Genomic DNA, 15,542 nt, shown 5'->3' on the forward strand with positions numbered 1-15,542 from the left:
AATCCCCAAGTTCTGAAAGAAAAGGCACTCTTGTAAGTTTTCTAACTCAGTTCTGAAGACCAAAGTAACTTGAAAAACATCTGACTCCAGCTATTGATCTGAATTTCATCTTCAAAACTTCCAAACACTTGCTGTTACTTGCCCTCTCATCATATCAGCATTAAAATATAAACATGAGGAAGACTATAAAGAAATACTTGTAGTGGCTTATATCACATAATGAAGGCTGTCATTCATTTACCATTTTAATAAAAATAAAACCCTGAGTATTTTCCATAAAGGTAAGGTGTATAAGGAACATATTCTAACAAATCAACAGGTAACTATTCTGAAGCCTACTCTGTCTTTTGGTTCTACATTTCTACCTGTTACCAAGTAAACAATACCCTGTAACTGCAGGAAAAAATCAAAAAATGTTCAGTATTTATTACCAATGTCAGGAATAATGGTTTCCTACTTGTGTATGTAATCACTTATGGGATATATTTGCCAAATTTTGAAGGGGTTTTTAAGGCTCAATTTTAAATCACGTTACCACAGGAGTTTTTGTTCATGATTTTGCTACATGTTTCAACAAAACTCCTCAGTATTTTATTTTCCCCTCATACCCTAGGACAATATTTAATATGAAAAGCAGATGCTGAAGCAGACTATGAGCTCTATCAAAAGCACATTTTGATTTTAAACAATGACAGCTTGAAACACAAATGATCATTAATTCTTAATCATAAAGAGATCAAATACTGTTATTAGACCATAGGTGATGATCCACTCTAAAATAATGAAGATTCAGAATAAGGAAAGGTTACCATTAATAAGAGTTATTACAGTTGCTACATATATGAAGAAACAGGTTATCAAGTAATGAATATTCAAATACTATCTCCTTCACATCTTGAATTAATTTTTTTCCATGAGGGACTAATTCTGCTTGTCAGCATGTTCAAACAATGTACTGTTGTAACTGCCAGTACTGACTGCACTTTCAGTTCCTTTGCTTGTCCACAAATTCAGTGACACAACAGTCTGCCATTAAGATAAACAGCCAATAATATTCTTAATAGTGGGTTCAGATATGTCTTCAAATTTTTAATATCAATCCCTTTCCCACTTGCCACTCCACAATGGAACAGGAGGCAAAGTAAAGGTGTTTCTGCTGTGAGCAGAAGAATTCTGGGCATGGAGAGCATCCCTGCAGTCGAGGAGGGAGCTGGGAGGGAGGCACTGCCATTCTCCTCTGGCTGCAAGGGCAGAGGAACGGGGACAGCAGAGGGCAGTGGGCCCTGCCAGCTGCAGTTTTTCTTACTGCCTGTGAATATCCAAGCCAAAAAGAGCAAGAGTGCAGCTGCTGGCAATGATCTATCACAATTAAAGGCACAGCCAATAAACAATTAATCACGTACATTTTTGCCAAGAAAAACAACACTTTATAGTAAATTAAAGGTAAGAAGCTACTGCTACACAAAGTACAAAAAACTAGAATTGATGTATGGAGCACTGAGAGACCTTCTGCAAGCTGCACCATGGATTAGACTTCATAATGACTTGATTGTTCATGACAGCTTCTCGTTGGACAGAAGTATGCACAGCAGAACGACATGGTCAGAGCTCCTGGGCTGAAAGGACCACAGGTATCCAACAGAGATGAAACAGCCATAAACAAAAAATGGACCACAGATGCTTGGCCTAATTCCACTCCTCTAGCAACACACAACCCTGCTCTGAAAAATAATCCTTCCTTCCTCAGGAAAAAACCATTGAGCAAAGCCAACTCCACCAGAAGCCGAGGCTTTACTGGGATGGAGGAGTCCTTCTTTGCAGTGATTTACAGATTGCTTCCACTGAGCCACAGAGAAGAAAAATGGGCTACTGTTGGGGAACTATAATCAGATGCCAGGAAAAAAAATGAATTTACAATGAAGTCTATATTCTGTAAGTCTGGGAATCAAAGACATGGGAATATTATTCTACATATGACCAAACTACATGCACCACCATACCATTCTGAGCCACCAGAGCCGAGTCAGGGTCACCTCCCTGTGCTGCCATAACAGGGTAGGCAAATGGCAGAGGAGATGAAGGGCAGAGACCCCCCCAGGGCAATACCAAGGCTGCAAACTGGGCACACAGGCCCAGAGCTGAGGTTGCCCTTTCCTTGGGACTGTTCAAGGCCAGGCTGGATGGGGCTTGGAGCAACCTGGTGTATTGGAAAGTGTCACTGCCCATCACTGGGGCTTGGAACAAGATGACATTTAAGGTCCCTTCCATCCCAAACCATTCAGTGACTCTATGAATATAAGCAGACATGTAACACACACATGAACGTTCCAGAATAAAAAGGAGAACTATTAAATGTGTGTGTGTGTGGCTCAGCTTCGCCAACCAAGCTTTGGGCAGGGCTGTCCCCACGTGCCCTTCCAGCCTGCGCAGTGGATTTCAGGTGAGGCTCAGCGTGCACAGAACTGGCCCCACCGTTTAACTCCTGAGGTTCATCTGCCACGGCCGAGCGAGCTTGGACAGTGCCAGTGAAGTCCTCAGGACTAGAACCTGCAGCCCCCGGCATTGCCCAGGAGGTCTCCCATCCAAGTACTAATCCGGGGCTGACCCTGCTGAGCTTCCGAGATCTGGCAGGATCGGATGTCAGGGAGGCATTTAACTGCCTAAATGTGTGTAAATAATTTTAAAAAGACCACATACCCACAGGTATGAATACCCCAAACTCCTCTATTAGAAGAAATGAAAAATCTGATCATCTTTACTATTCTTATTTTCCATTTTGCTTAACCATATACTTTAGACAGGTTACAAAAGGTGTTCAGAGAACACTATTATTCATTTAAATAGAACAACTTGAAAACACTCTGATTCAGAAATGAAAACAAAAGCATTCTTTTCAATACTGCTAAGGCTGAAGCAGTAAAACAATAGTTATATTTAATTGGTAATGAAAACATAGCAAAATAAAAAAAATAGCAAACTCCAGGTATCATCATGTCTCTACACAAGCTCCATGTTAATACAGAAGAAAACCAGCAAAGATAAGATATGAAACTATTTCCACACCTCTTTCCATCAGTAATTTCCTCTGCAGGCAATAACAGAAACAGAACACAACTTTGAGAAAACAGCTTGATTTCTCCAGAAAAACAGCTCCTGGCCCTGAAAAAGCTTTAGGAATTCCAAGTGCTGTGAACATCAGCTCTGCCTGTGCTGTGCTGGCTGCCACCCCCACCTGGCTGGCACAGCACATGCCCTGGGCTGGCACAGCACAGTCCACCCAGCCTGTGGGACAGTACCCGGCCCAAGGGATGTGCCAGCACAGCCAGGACTGCAGATCCCCCTGTGCCCTGGCAGGGCTGTGCCAGCAGAGGCTCACACTGCAGGCCCCCCCTGTGCCCTGGCAGGGCTGTGCCAGCAGAGGCTCACACTGCAGGCCCCCCCTGTGCCCTGGCAGGGCTGTGCCAGCAGAGGCTCACACTGCAGGCCCCCCCTGTGCCCTGGCAGGGCTGTGCCAACCAGGCAGCTGACACTCCAGAGGGAGCTGGAGGCTCTGGCCAGCTGGATTTTCCCAAGGACCGTGGGTGGGCTCAGCCAACCATGTCTTTATATAAATCCTCACATTTTAGAGCTGTCAGTCTTCAGACAACAACCACCTCTTTACTCCATCATGGGATTATGTTTTCATTTGATCTAAATATACCTCTTAGAAGTTCTTTGTTTCATTTATATAATGACAAAAGTCAGTTTTCTTCCCTGATAAAAAAGCACATTTTTCACATATGCAAACAAAGGTTCATTAATACTCTTCCATCCTGCTTTAAAATACATAAAATTGTAGCATGCACCTTATCTAAATTAAGCAAACCCTGCCAAGTTATCTATTTCATCTGGTTTTTAGAAGTACTTTTCACTTATTAGAAACATTCATGGACCACACGGAATGACATGATTTATACTCCAAAGTACCTTTAAACCATGGCATTTAAATGCCAGGCAATACAGACAAAGCTGGGACAGTGGTTCAAAGCCAGCAGGCCACAGGGTTACTGGTGTTGGGGGTGTCTCTCAAAGCAAGCTGGGAGAGGCAAGAAAGGCAGAGACAAAGGCAAAGCAGGGGCACAAAACTGAATCAATAGGAGCTACAAGTGGGAGCAAACATCTACAAGGTCCTTGCAGAGCTTCCTCAGCCTAATGAAATCACCAGGTGTCCTGTGGCTTTCACAGGCACCTTCTCAGTGAGGTCTTTGTGTCACACAGGCTTTAATTCAGCAAAGCAATTAGTCAGGACTACAAACATACTAATTGATTCCAGTGAAGTCAATGAAAGCAAATTGCTTACACTGTTTACATCTTTTGCTGAACTGAAAGCAATATGGATATTGTGAGAGGGGATGGGAAATCAATAGCACAGAAAATGGCAAAGTAAAAAGAAGGCAAAGCTGAGTTTGAAGGAAGAAGCCAGGCACTTAAGCAGAGAGAAATAATACAGACAGAACGTTGTTACTGCACACAGATCATGGTGAAATGATGTGAGACACTGACAGCACTGAAAGCTTCAGAAATATAGTGAAGGAAAGATGGCTTTTAGCATGCTGAGTTTTACCAACTATGTGAATTAATGTATCTGAAAAAGGCCAGACAAAAGCAAAGTTACGAAGGAAGTAAAAAATGTGAATAGAACTTAATTTGCTTTCACACGATAACCTTGTTTCAAAATCAATAGGTTTTTGCTGTCAGAGAACTCTACATCTGTTTCAGCTGGAGACCAATAAATCCCCCAATGAAGGGAACCCAAAAGGCTGAGGTGAAACAAAGCTGTCACACAATCTCTGAAAGAACTTGGTGCTTTTCCATTTTTAGCACCTTCATTCATATCCAACTGCTTTGTTTGTGAGAGCCCCAAGCACAGCCCGAGCACAGCCCTGCCAGCTCCTGCACAGGGGGCTGCAGTTGAACACAGCACACACCTCATGGCAGACAATGGCCACTGCTCCTGCAGGCAGCTGCTTCCACCTCTGAAAACGTCTGCAAAATCACAGAACTCACAGATGCTGAGCAGAGGGAAAACACATAGAATGTTCCAAGTGTCTTTTTATACCTGGCAAGATCAAATCCCAGCATCCACCTGGCCTGGAAAAATCAGCATCAATGACCACTTAGTACAGTTTTTAACTTTTTGCTTACAGTCAGATCAACCAACAAAAATCCTTACTATGTGAAGAGAAATTATACAATCGTTGACTTAAATCAGCTTCCAAAGGAGACACCTTAATCTTACCTTCTGAGATACCAGTACAGACAAAATAAAAACCTCTCAAGTCCTGTGATTTCTGAAGTAACAATGAAGAAATTCTATGCTCAGATTAGAATTTTAAAAAAGCTTTCTGTCTATGCAGCTCCCTATTATACTGAACAGGCTGAACACAAAATGAGTCAAAGATCAAGAGTAAGTTATCTGGGGTGTCAAGTGCATAAGGTTAAAGGTGGAATTTTATTAGGTCAAAGGTGACATAAATAAAACCTTTTATGTCAAAGAAGAAGGGTCACAGACAAGACATATATAATCTAAAGACATCACAGATGACAAGTAATAACTTTAAGTAGTACAAGTATGTTCTCACTAGAGTTACCTTCACTGTCTAAGAAATTGGAAACAGCAATAAGCAGGTAACCAGGAGCATTGTAAAGCTTCCCTGGAAAATGGCTTAACTGCCATGTAATACTCAGGATTTTTTTATCAATTATTTCAAAACTCGAGAAGTTACTGAAGGCCTTGGTTGTGGAGGTGGCATTAGCTGTGCATGCTGAATGAAGAGGTACACAAAGCAGATTGCTCCAATAAATAAAACTGCTTTCCTACTTTACACTGACCATATCTCTAACATGTGTATCTTACTACTGCTCTTTGGAAAAAATATTAAGTAATGAAATGCAGAGAGGGCCTCAGGCCAAGGGAATTTCAGATTACAATAATATAGTTCAGAACTTCATCCTCAGAGTAATTAAATATAGCTACACATAACAGATAAAATATTTAACAATGGAAGCATCTATATGTTGTCAATATGCCAAACACTATGCACCCCCTGGATTAAGGACATTAAAATCTGCTATCAAAACCCTCAAACTGGTCATTCAGTTAAACCTGCTCTCTCCTTTCTCTCCTGCACTAAGTATTATCCAAGAAATACACACATTTAACCTTAAAGTTGGCCTTAAGCTCACATGGCATTTTTTTGCTGAGCAACCCCAGATGAAGCAGATGATGCTGGACAGCACAAACCCAGGATCTCTGTGCCCTCTAGTGGAACTCGTGTTTCACCAGCTGGGTGTGAGGCAGGGCTGCCACGGGAGCCGTGCCTGGGGAACTGGAACTGTTCAGCTCTCACAGCAGACACTGAACAGCACATGATGCTCCATCCAAAGACAATCCAGTTCCTGGTTCTCCTCCAGGTTCACCTGAGCCCAGCAACAGCCACAGCTCAGCCACCACACAGACACCAGCCAAGCCAGAGATCCAAGAACACGACAGTGCCCACACTGGGGCCTCCCAGCTCCTATTTCCAGGCAAACAGGGGCAGTGTGAGCCTCCTCCCACATAGCCAGTTGGGTAAATCTGGCACCCAGAAACCAAATCCAAAATCACACAATGCCAAGAGATAAAAAGAAGCTAAAAAAAGTTTATGTATTTTTAATACAACTGGGAAGGGGTGGCAAGGTGCAGCTCAGCAAACATTTATTCCTCCACATTACTGTATATCTTCAATTAACTTTTTAAGTTCTTTCACTGTCATCAGAATCAGCTTGGCTGGAAAGAGATTTTCAAACACACCTAAGTTAAATCTGAACCAGCACTGAAGAACTGGCCTGCTCAGTATCTCCTCCTGACACCTGACAGGTGTAACACACAGGCAGCCACAATTCCTACTGGATGTGGCAAAACTCAAATCCTCGTAGGAAAGGCCTTGCCTTAGTACTGTAGTTCAATTCAGGCAGCAGCAAATTAAAACTGTATCAGACAACTATGCAGATGTGTTTGCTACAAAACAGGATAGTCTCTTATTTAGTAAGAAACATCCTCAGTGCTTCCTAAACATCACCCTAAGGGCCAACTCCTCTAAAGAAGCTACTGAAAAACTAACTATTGCTCTTTGTAGCAATGTTAATACTTGAAAAGCATTTCCACTCTTACATTTTAAAGTAATTTAGCACTACAATATTCAGCATTATGGACCTTGATGCAGAGGACATCACATCTGATAAGCTAAAAAAGGACTAAGGTACTTTAAGCAACAAGAAGGAACACAGAAAAAATACAGGATGCTAACACCTGCAACATATCCGATTTTTATGATAAAAAATGAATAAAGTGAGATGAGAAATGCCTTTGATTAATAGAAATTTGTCACATTTTATAGAGAATCTACTTCAAATGGCAATTGACTGAAGTATTGGAATGCACTGCTTCTTTCATTTATTTTTGTTATTAGTCTGCTATGATTCTCATGCTAACAAGTGTCTTGTTAAATTCCTTTATAAGAGTTTTCAAGACTTTCATAGGCTACTCAGCTGAATGGCATTTAAAACTAGAAGTGATAAAAAAAATATTCCAAAACTTACCACTTCTTCATCTGAGAGCTCTCGGCCTTGTATACTACTGTTTTCTCTCACAGCCTGTTGGTGTTTTCTCCCTTTAATGTGGCTAAAAAGATACACTTCTGATGAAATCTGTGATGACAATGACTTAAGTTATTCCATAATCCATAAATAACAGAATTTAAAATATAAACAAAAAATATGCCAATTTGTCAGGAATATGTTCAGAAATTCAAGCACATGACTTTAGTCCTCAACTTAATTTACATAAACATCTTTTATGCAGGACTTAGGACTAAATTACAGAATGATCTTCTAGCCAGCAGTGCAGTAATAGATTAAAAAATCTTGGCTTCACTTCAATAGAACTCCCTATACTGGGCTGTCTGTGAGGTGCAGGAGCAGTGAAGGTCCAGGGCTCCATCCAGGCTGCTGAGCCGAGCTCTGCCCCAGCACTGCCCCAGCGACCCCAGGCAATCCTGCCCAACTCAGTAACTAAAGGCCATGGTGCTCAGTAGCACATAAGGCAATAAGGTACAGTCTCTGCAAGTCAGTGAAACCAGTTATCAACAAGAGATCATCTCCCATCTTCCTGCTCAGAGCCTGCCTGGCTTCTCCTCTGCACCACTCCTGGGTACAGAGGAGGGTTAGCTGAGACACCTGCTGAGGTTGGAAATCTGCCAGGCCATGTACCTGGCTGCCAACAGAGAACAAAAAATAACATAACAAAGGAAAAGAGGAGACAAAGCAAACACTAGTTTTCCCTTCCAACCCTTTTAAGCACTGAACCAAACTCAAATCAAGAACTTCTTAGGCTTGATGTGGTTTCTCTGTATCACTCACTGTCCACACTCTCCATTCTACCCACAACTCTACAGTTCTTTCAAATCCTCCCTAACCCACCTTTATAGATTTATAACTGGAAGAATCCAGAATAAGGTGCACTTTACAAGAGCAGAGCAGGGACAAGTAAATGTGCCACACTCTCATCTGTGAGTGAAGCACAACTTGTATGTCCATGGCTTGGGCTGGGCCTGCACTTCCAGCAGTGTCCCCTCTGTCCAACTCACCATCACACTGCACAGTGAGCACTGTTTCTTCCGTTCATACGGTGTGAGCTTTGGTGCATAATCAGTATTAGCATGTCTCCCACTACTTAATTCAGCTGCTTTCTCTTTCCTTTGTTCAATTTGTTCCATGTGCCTTCTAATACTTTCATCATGCTGAATGGAAAATAATCAAAGCAACAAATTAAAAACACATTGAATTACAGTGGAATTAAACTATGCAAAGAAAAGTTGATGCATTTTTCAGCTAGTGTATCCTTTCATACCTTCAGCTGAATCTTCTTCTGTAGTTCTTCCATGGCTTCTTGCTGAGCTGCAGTAAGAGCTGCCAACCTCTCTTCTCGATCTCTGACCAAAAGACAAGAAGTATGGGCAGAACTTGCAATAATGTAAAGCATGAACAATACTGATGGTTTCTGTTTGAAATGGAGAACAAGAACCACCAAAAACCAAGCTGAAGATGGTTCAGTAGAAAAGAAAAACAATAAAAAGCAACTCAGTTAACAGAGAATACAGAAGTTTTCATTTGAACTATTTAACAGAGACACCTGAACCTTTGTAGCATTTTCTGAATCACACTTGAGTCCAAAACAGAGCAATGACAGTCAACATGATGTTACAAAACAGTGATGAATGTGAGACCCTGTCACCATTTGCATTCTTCAGCCAGTGGCTGCAGTCAGTGAACCAAAGGGGAGGAGTGGAATGGCAAATTACAAAAAAATTTTACAGCATTGAGGGTATCTTGTTTTACAAAAATGTTTGATTAGTGAAGCTTGAATATAGAAACTTACAGATAAAACTCTGACCAACATCAAATGGTACAGCTGAGTGATAAACTGATGTTCTGGAGTACTGCAATTCTAAATGTTCAAGATACTAAGGGACAGCAAGAGAGGAGGCAACAGGATCCTGGCCTGGATCCAAACTAGCGTGGCCAGCAGGCCCAGGGCAGTGACCCTTCCCCTGGACTCTGCCTTGGGGAGGCCACACCTTGAGTGTTGTGTTCAGTTCTGGGCCCCTCAGTTGAGGCAAGAGATTGAGGGGCTGGAGTGGGGCCAGAGAAGAGCAACGAGGCTGGAGAAGGGACTGGAGCACAAGTGCTGTGGGGAGAGGCTGAGGGAGCTGGGGGTGTTCAGCCTGGAGAAGAGGAGGCTCAGAGGTGACCTCAGCACTGTCTGGAACTGCCTGAAGGGAAGTTCTGGCCAGGTGGGGGTTGGTCTCTTCTCCCAGGCACTCAGCAATAGGACAAGGGGGCACGATGGGCTCAAGCTCTGCCAGGGGAAATTGAAGTTGGAGATCAGAAAAAATTCTTTCCAGAGAGAGTGCTCAGGCATTGGAATGGGCTGCCCAGAGAGGGGGTGGATTCCCCATCCCTGGAGGTTTTTAAACTGAGCTTGGCCGTGGCACTGAGTGCCATGATCTGGTAAAGGGGCTGGAGTTGGCCCAAGGGTTGGACTTGATGATCTCAGAAGTCTTTTCCAACACAGCAATTCTATGATTCTGTGATTCCATGATCTGTCATTTATCTGTCACCTTCTCCATATAACTGCAGTCAGGACCTGCTTTGCTCACTGAACCTGTCTGCTCTACATCCCTCTTCCCAAAACTGAATCACGTCTCAAATTTCAGCTGTCCTCTTCATTTTGAGCAACTACTCCTCCCATCCCCATCCCAGACCTCGTGCATGTGGATGCCACAAGAGCCTGTAAATGCCCCAAGCATCACCTGTTGAAGAGATTCAGGGCTCTTGCCTGTCTGAGGAAAGAACAGGAGGTGTAACTTGATCTGTTACTATAATAATACAGAATTAATCAGAAACCTGCAGGTTCATCAAGAACAGCTTCCTAGTGATCAGGAAGCCAAGGCAGGTATTAAATCTTAAAAAGGAAGGAGGTCAGCTACTCATGCTGTTCATGTAAGAAGAAAAGGGATAGGAGAGAAACACCTCTCCTATAAGTCTGGCAGCTCTGAAGGGCCAAAAGATGTAACAAAAGCTTTGAGTCAAACTGAGCTATGAAGAACTCATTCAAAGCCATCAGCCATCCTCTGAAATGGCATTCTAAAATTCAAGCAGCTTGAGTGACAAAACTAGAAAATCTCACATAAGGAGTATTACCCAAACCACAGTGGGTTTTGTTATATGTGGATTTCTGTTTTTTAAATATATATCTGACAGAAAACCCAAAATTATTTCTGTAACAGTAGAGGGCTCAGATAAAGCCACAGAAATATAAAAGCTGATAGGAAGGAAGATGGGGGAGGAAGAAAGTCAAATGATAAACACTGAACAACTGTTCTTTCACAAAGCATAATTGAACTCTTCCAGTTGCCACGGGCCGGGGGGGATGAGGAGGAGATGATGGATGGGCAGCATTAGGTAGTTCATGTGCCATCTCCCCGAGGTATATGAAGGAAAACTGAACTACAGTCTTTGTTTTGGTTTTAAAGAACTCCTGACTCACACCAGGAGTGGAAACAAAACACAACTAACACATGACCCAAACCCAAAGCTTATTTTAGCTATTTTTTTCAGTTTGCAGTTTTAAGTATTTGTTTAATGGTACAAATTACAATAAATTAATATCACTGCATACTTTGGGTTAATAGCACTTGAAACAAAATTTTGAAGTTTCCATTCATAAAGCATCAACATTACTCCTGCACAAGCCTTTCTGAAAGCATTTTTTACATGGTTTGGGTACATCATGTCGTTTTATGATTTCTATTGACAAGAACAAAACTTTTCATATTATGGATTTCAACTCCCTAGAATACAAATACTTTGAAATTACAACTAAAACCTCACTGGAAACAAGTTGATGTACCATGAGGGCAGAGGGGCTTTTAAAGTCAGTTTTAAGTATACTATTCCTTTCATACAGATGCTTTAATCACCACCAGATGCACATGGTAAAGCTTATACTGAAGAAACTTTAGGAAGATACAGCAAAATTACTCATTCCAGCAAGTATTAAATCTTCAGGATACAAGTTAAATCCAAGCAGCATGAAAAAAAACACAGCAGAAGACCAAATGATACCCCAAGGCTCCACCAAAACATGCAGAAATCCAGGATGGAAGGGACACTACAGCCAACTTCCTGTCAAGCTCATCCCTCCCTGAACTTCCAAAGCAGGACACTGAATCCTCCTCTAATTCTCTGTGTTAGAGAAACCTCAGAACTGTTATTAAGGACATGTAATGGCTCTGAGGACATTCTGACAAAACGGATTGTAGGACACCACACTCACATTGATCCCCACCCCTTCCCAAAATTATCAAAGGAAAAAAAAATTTAAAAAAAGAGCAAAATCTGTCCTGTGTAATCAGCATCTGGCAAAGAAAAACAAACGCAAGCACGGAACTGCAATATCAAGAACAAAGTGTTTGAAAAGTGAGTGTTAAAGCAGCAAATACAGAGCAAATTTGCTGACACACAATACTAACAGAAGGGAAATGGAAACTGCTGTTTCTCACACATCATAAGGAAATAAATGGGGTGCAACAAAAGAGTGAAGAATTATGTGGTTGGAGCTGTTAGACAAGTTCTAACTGTAGAAGACCTTAGAAGATAAAGATGGCCAGGGGACAATTATCTCATATTTGCTTACTGTGAGGGTTTCCTCAAACTCCAGAAAGATGCACAAGCCTTACACATGCAGTGTCTACTTTCCCAAAAAAGTGCAACCAAATTCTCCCTGTTAGTCCTCATCTCCCTTGAGTGCCTGTGAATAAGATACTGAGGGATTCATTCCAACTCACTGTATCTCATTGTGACTTTGGCTCAATACACTGAGGAAAGGTTCATGAAGTCCTGGGAAAGGCTGTAGATCCTACCCAGAATTCATTGCACATCTAATGGAAAGCTGAATCTCTCTATGATGTTATTCACAACTTCAGAAGATGGAAGGGGATCAGCACCTTTCTGAAGATTTTCCTTGGAGAAAAAAATACTCTCTTGGTGGCAACAAAAATGTATGAAGAACTATTAGTAACACCCATCACAGAAAAAAATGTAACTTCTATCTAGGTTTTATGGAATGCTTGTAGAAGGAGAACTGTGGGAAAACAGGGAGGTCAATACAAACAGAATTTGGCAAATTAAACAAACAGAAAGTGGTTTCTCTCCATCAGACTTGAAAGTAAACCTCACTCACATCCAGTGTTCACTCTCTCCATCTCTGGCACAGAAGAAAGATAAAGAAGAGCCCATGCAACATTCCCTTTATGAACTTTTGATTATGGGCAAAACCATAAACCAAGCAGTTAACAGGCAGCAGAATTAATGAAGCCTGATTGCCCAGCTTTGTGCTTCACAAATGTGATCTCTGGTCTCTACAAAACAGTGACATCAAATTGATGCCACTAAGTACAAAAGTTACTGGAGAGTGGAGGAAATGGGCAACATGGGAACATTGATCTTGTTTTCTTTGAAAACTAAGGCAAAATACTAAAAGGTCTTGCCAGCAATAAAACTCAGATGATCATACTAAAATACAGCCTTGCATCTTACATTGTGCATGTATCTAAGGATCACAAAAATCTATTCCAGAATTTATGATGACTCATCTGATTTCTCCTTTCAAACCACTCAAGAACAGTCATTTGTAGGGGTATAGGGGGGTGAGTTAATGATGGTCAGAAGAGCATCGGGCACAGCAGCATCAGAAGGCTTGAACAGAGAGCTCAGAACTTTATTTTTAGTTACAGCTTCACCTTTTATCTCCTCTTGTATTCAACATGCCATCACACAATTGGCTAGTTAGGTCACCAAGCATACATGGAAACATTCTGCTGGCCACAAGGTATCCCCTATTCTACAGGTGGCTCTCTGCTCCTTAAGGGTGCCCTCCAAACTGCTTTTCTCTCAAAGATACACCCCGAACTCCCCAGGATCAATTCCCTCAGACATCAGAGGATCACAAACACACTGTCACCCCCACAGTCATTAATGCCACCTTTTAAGCCCCCGAGGCAGCCAAGCCAGGAGAGTGCTGCTGTTCTGCAGAAGGTGCAGTTTGCTGGAGAGCAGAGGGGCGAAGGGCAGGGCCCCACAGAAAGGACTGCAGTGTTACCTGGCCCTCTCCCTGGCTGCATCCTCCCGTGCCTTCTCCTTCTCCTGCCGTTGCTGCTCGATGCGCGCCTCCTGCTCCTTCCTGCGCAGCAGCAGCTCCTCCACGCGCGCCTGCCGCTCGGCCTCCAGCGCCCGCTTGCGCTCCTGCACACAGAGCACAGCCCAGCCCCTCTCTCAGGGACAAATCAACAACAATTAAAAAACCTGCATTGTAACATCTGCTTAGAGCATTTTGTCTTCCATGACGGAGTATGTATGTATGTATGGCCGGACTTGGCGAACGAAGATTTGGGCAGGGCTCTCCCCAGGTGGGTGTGACCTTCCAGCCTGGATTTGGGAAGGGCTCTCTCCACGTGGGTGTGACCTTCCAGCCTGGATTTGGGCAGGGCTCTCCCCAGGTGGGTGTGACCTTCCAGCCTGGATTTGGGCAGGGCTCTCCCCAGGTGGGTGTGACCTTCCAGCCTGGATTTGGGCAGGGCTCTCCCCACGTGGGTGTGACCTTCCAGCCTGGATTTGGGCAGGGCTCTCCCCATGTGGGTGTGACCTTCCAGCCTGGATTTGGGCAGGGCTCTCCCCACATGGGTGTGCCCTTCCAGCCTGCGCAGTGGATGTTTTAGGTGAGGCACAGCATGCACAGAACTGGCCCCACAGTTTAAGTCCTGAGGTTCATCTGCCATAGCCGAGCGAGCTTGGACAGTGACAGTGAAGTCCTTGGGACTGTCACAGCACTTGGTACTGACTGGGGCTGACCCTGCTGAGTATCCGAGATCTGATGGGATGGGATGGCAGGGTGGCATTTAACTGCCTGGGGATGGTCCCACTGAGACTCGAACTCAGGACCTTGGGATTCAGAGCCCAGAGTGCTCTCCTTTACACCACGGCACTGCCCTGGAGTAGGAACTGCATTTTGATGAGCTAAAGGAGTAATATGTGAATACGAGCACGTTCAGAAGCTTGAACACACACTGAAAGCAGAGCTGTGTGAACTAATCTTCACATTAATGGAACCACGTATTTTGCTCATTCTGAAGAAGTTTATGCAATATAAAAAGCTTATTAATCTAGTTAATCAGTAAGATTATTTGAAAACATTTTAAACATCCTACAGGATACAAGTAATGCAGAAATAACAAAATATAGGGCTCAAAATACAAGGCTTTGCTCAACTGTCAAGCAACGTGTGCATGGAAAAAACACAGCAGGAAGCATCAACTTGATCCTTGGTCTGGCAAAAAGGATACAAACAGAACAGTGTGGTCATAAGTGGGATTTAGGACTAAAATCCTGTTTGCAGTGCCTGTTCAACTGCCAACCTAAGAACAGCCCAATGCCTACATAACCCAGGAAAGGGCTAAAAGCAGGTTAGAGAGAAGACAGAATTAGAAAAACCCAAAACCACACAAAGGAATTCAGTTAAAGCTTTGTGCTGGAAAAAGGGAATGTAGGTAACTACAAAAAACAGGATCACTGGGATTGGGATTTTAATAAACAATCTGAAAGGGTACTTTTTACTGATAATGCAATTGACCCTTGGACATCCAGAAACTTTTAAATAATCTATCAAGAAGAGTTTTATCCTGCCCTTTTAGAGTGTCTTCTGTCTCAAAAAATGGCCTCAGAAGCACTGAAGTCAGTAACATGCCCCATTTTTCAACAAGGAGATAGGATCAGCTTCTAAGGCTAAGAACTAAGCTCTGGCAGGAACTGGATCCAGAGGTGATCTGCAGTTGTGGTGATCTGAGGCCATGTAGAGAGAGGGAGGAGGAGTCTGCATAAGACGAAAGTTTGGTTTAGATTCTGAT

General features: G+C 42.8%; 1 protein-coding gene across 3 annotated transcripts in view; it reads right to left on the bottom strand.

Moving 5' to 3' along the window:
- Positions 1–15,542, bottom strand: part of SCAPER (S-phase cyclin A associated protein in the ER) — a 162,814-nt gene that overhangs the window by 95,280 nt on the left and 51,992 nt on the right. For all 3 annotated transcript variants that reach the window (XM_071568602.1, XM_071568600.1, XM_071568601.1), the window contains exons 17-20: positions 13,742–13,884; positions 8,930–9,011; positions 8,667–8,819; positions 7,621–7,728 (exon numbers count right to left, since the gene is read on the bottom strand). In XM_071568602.1, the coding sequence (XP_071424703.1) occupies positions 7,621–7,728; positions 8,667–8,819; positions 8,930–9,011; positions 13,742–13,884 (486 nt within the window). The remainder of the gene's footprint in view (positions 1–7,620; positions 7,729–8,666; positions 8,820–8,929; positions 9,012–13,741; positions 13,885–15,542) is intronic.

Source organism: Pithys albifrons, chromosome 13, assembly GCF_047495875.1.
Source record: "Pithys albifrons albifrons isolate INPA30051 chromosome 13, PitAlb_v1, whole genome shotgun sequence".
NCBI lineage: Eukaryota > Metazoa > Chordata > Aves > Passeriformes > Thamnophilidae > Pithys > Pithys albifrons.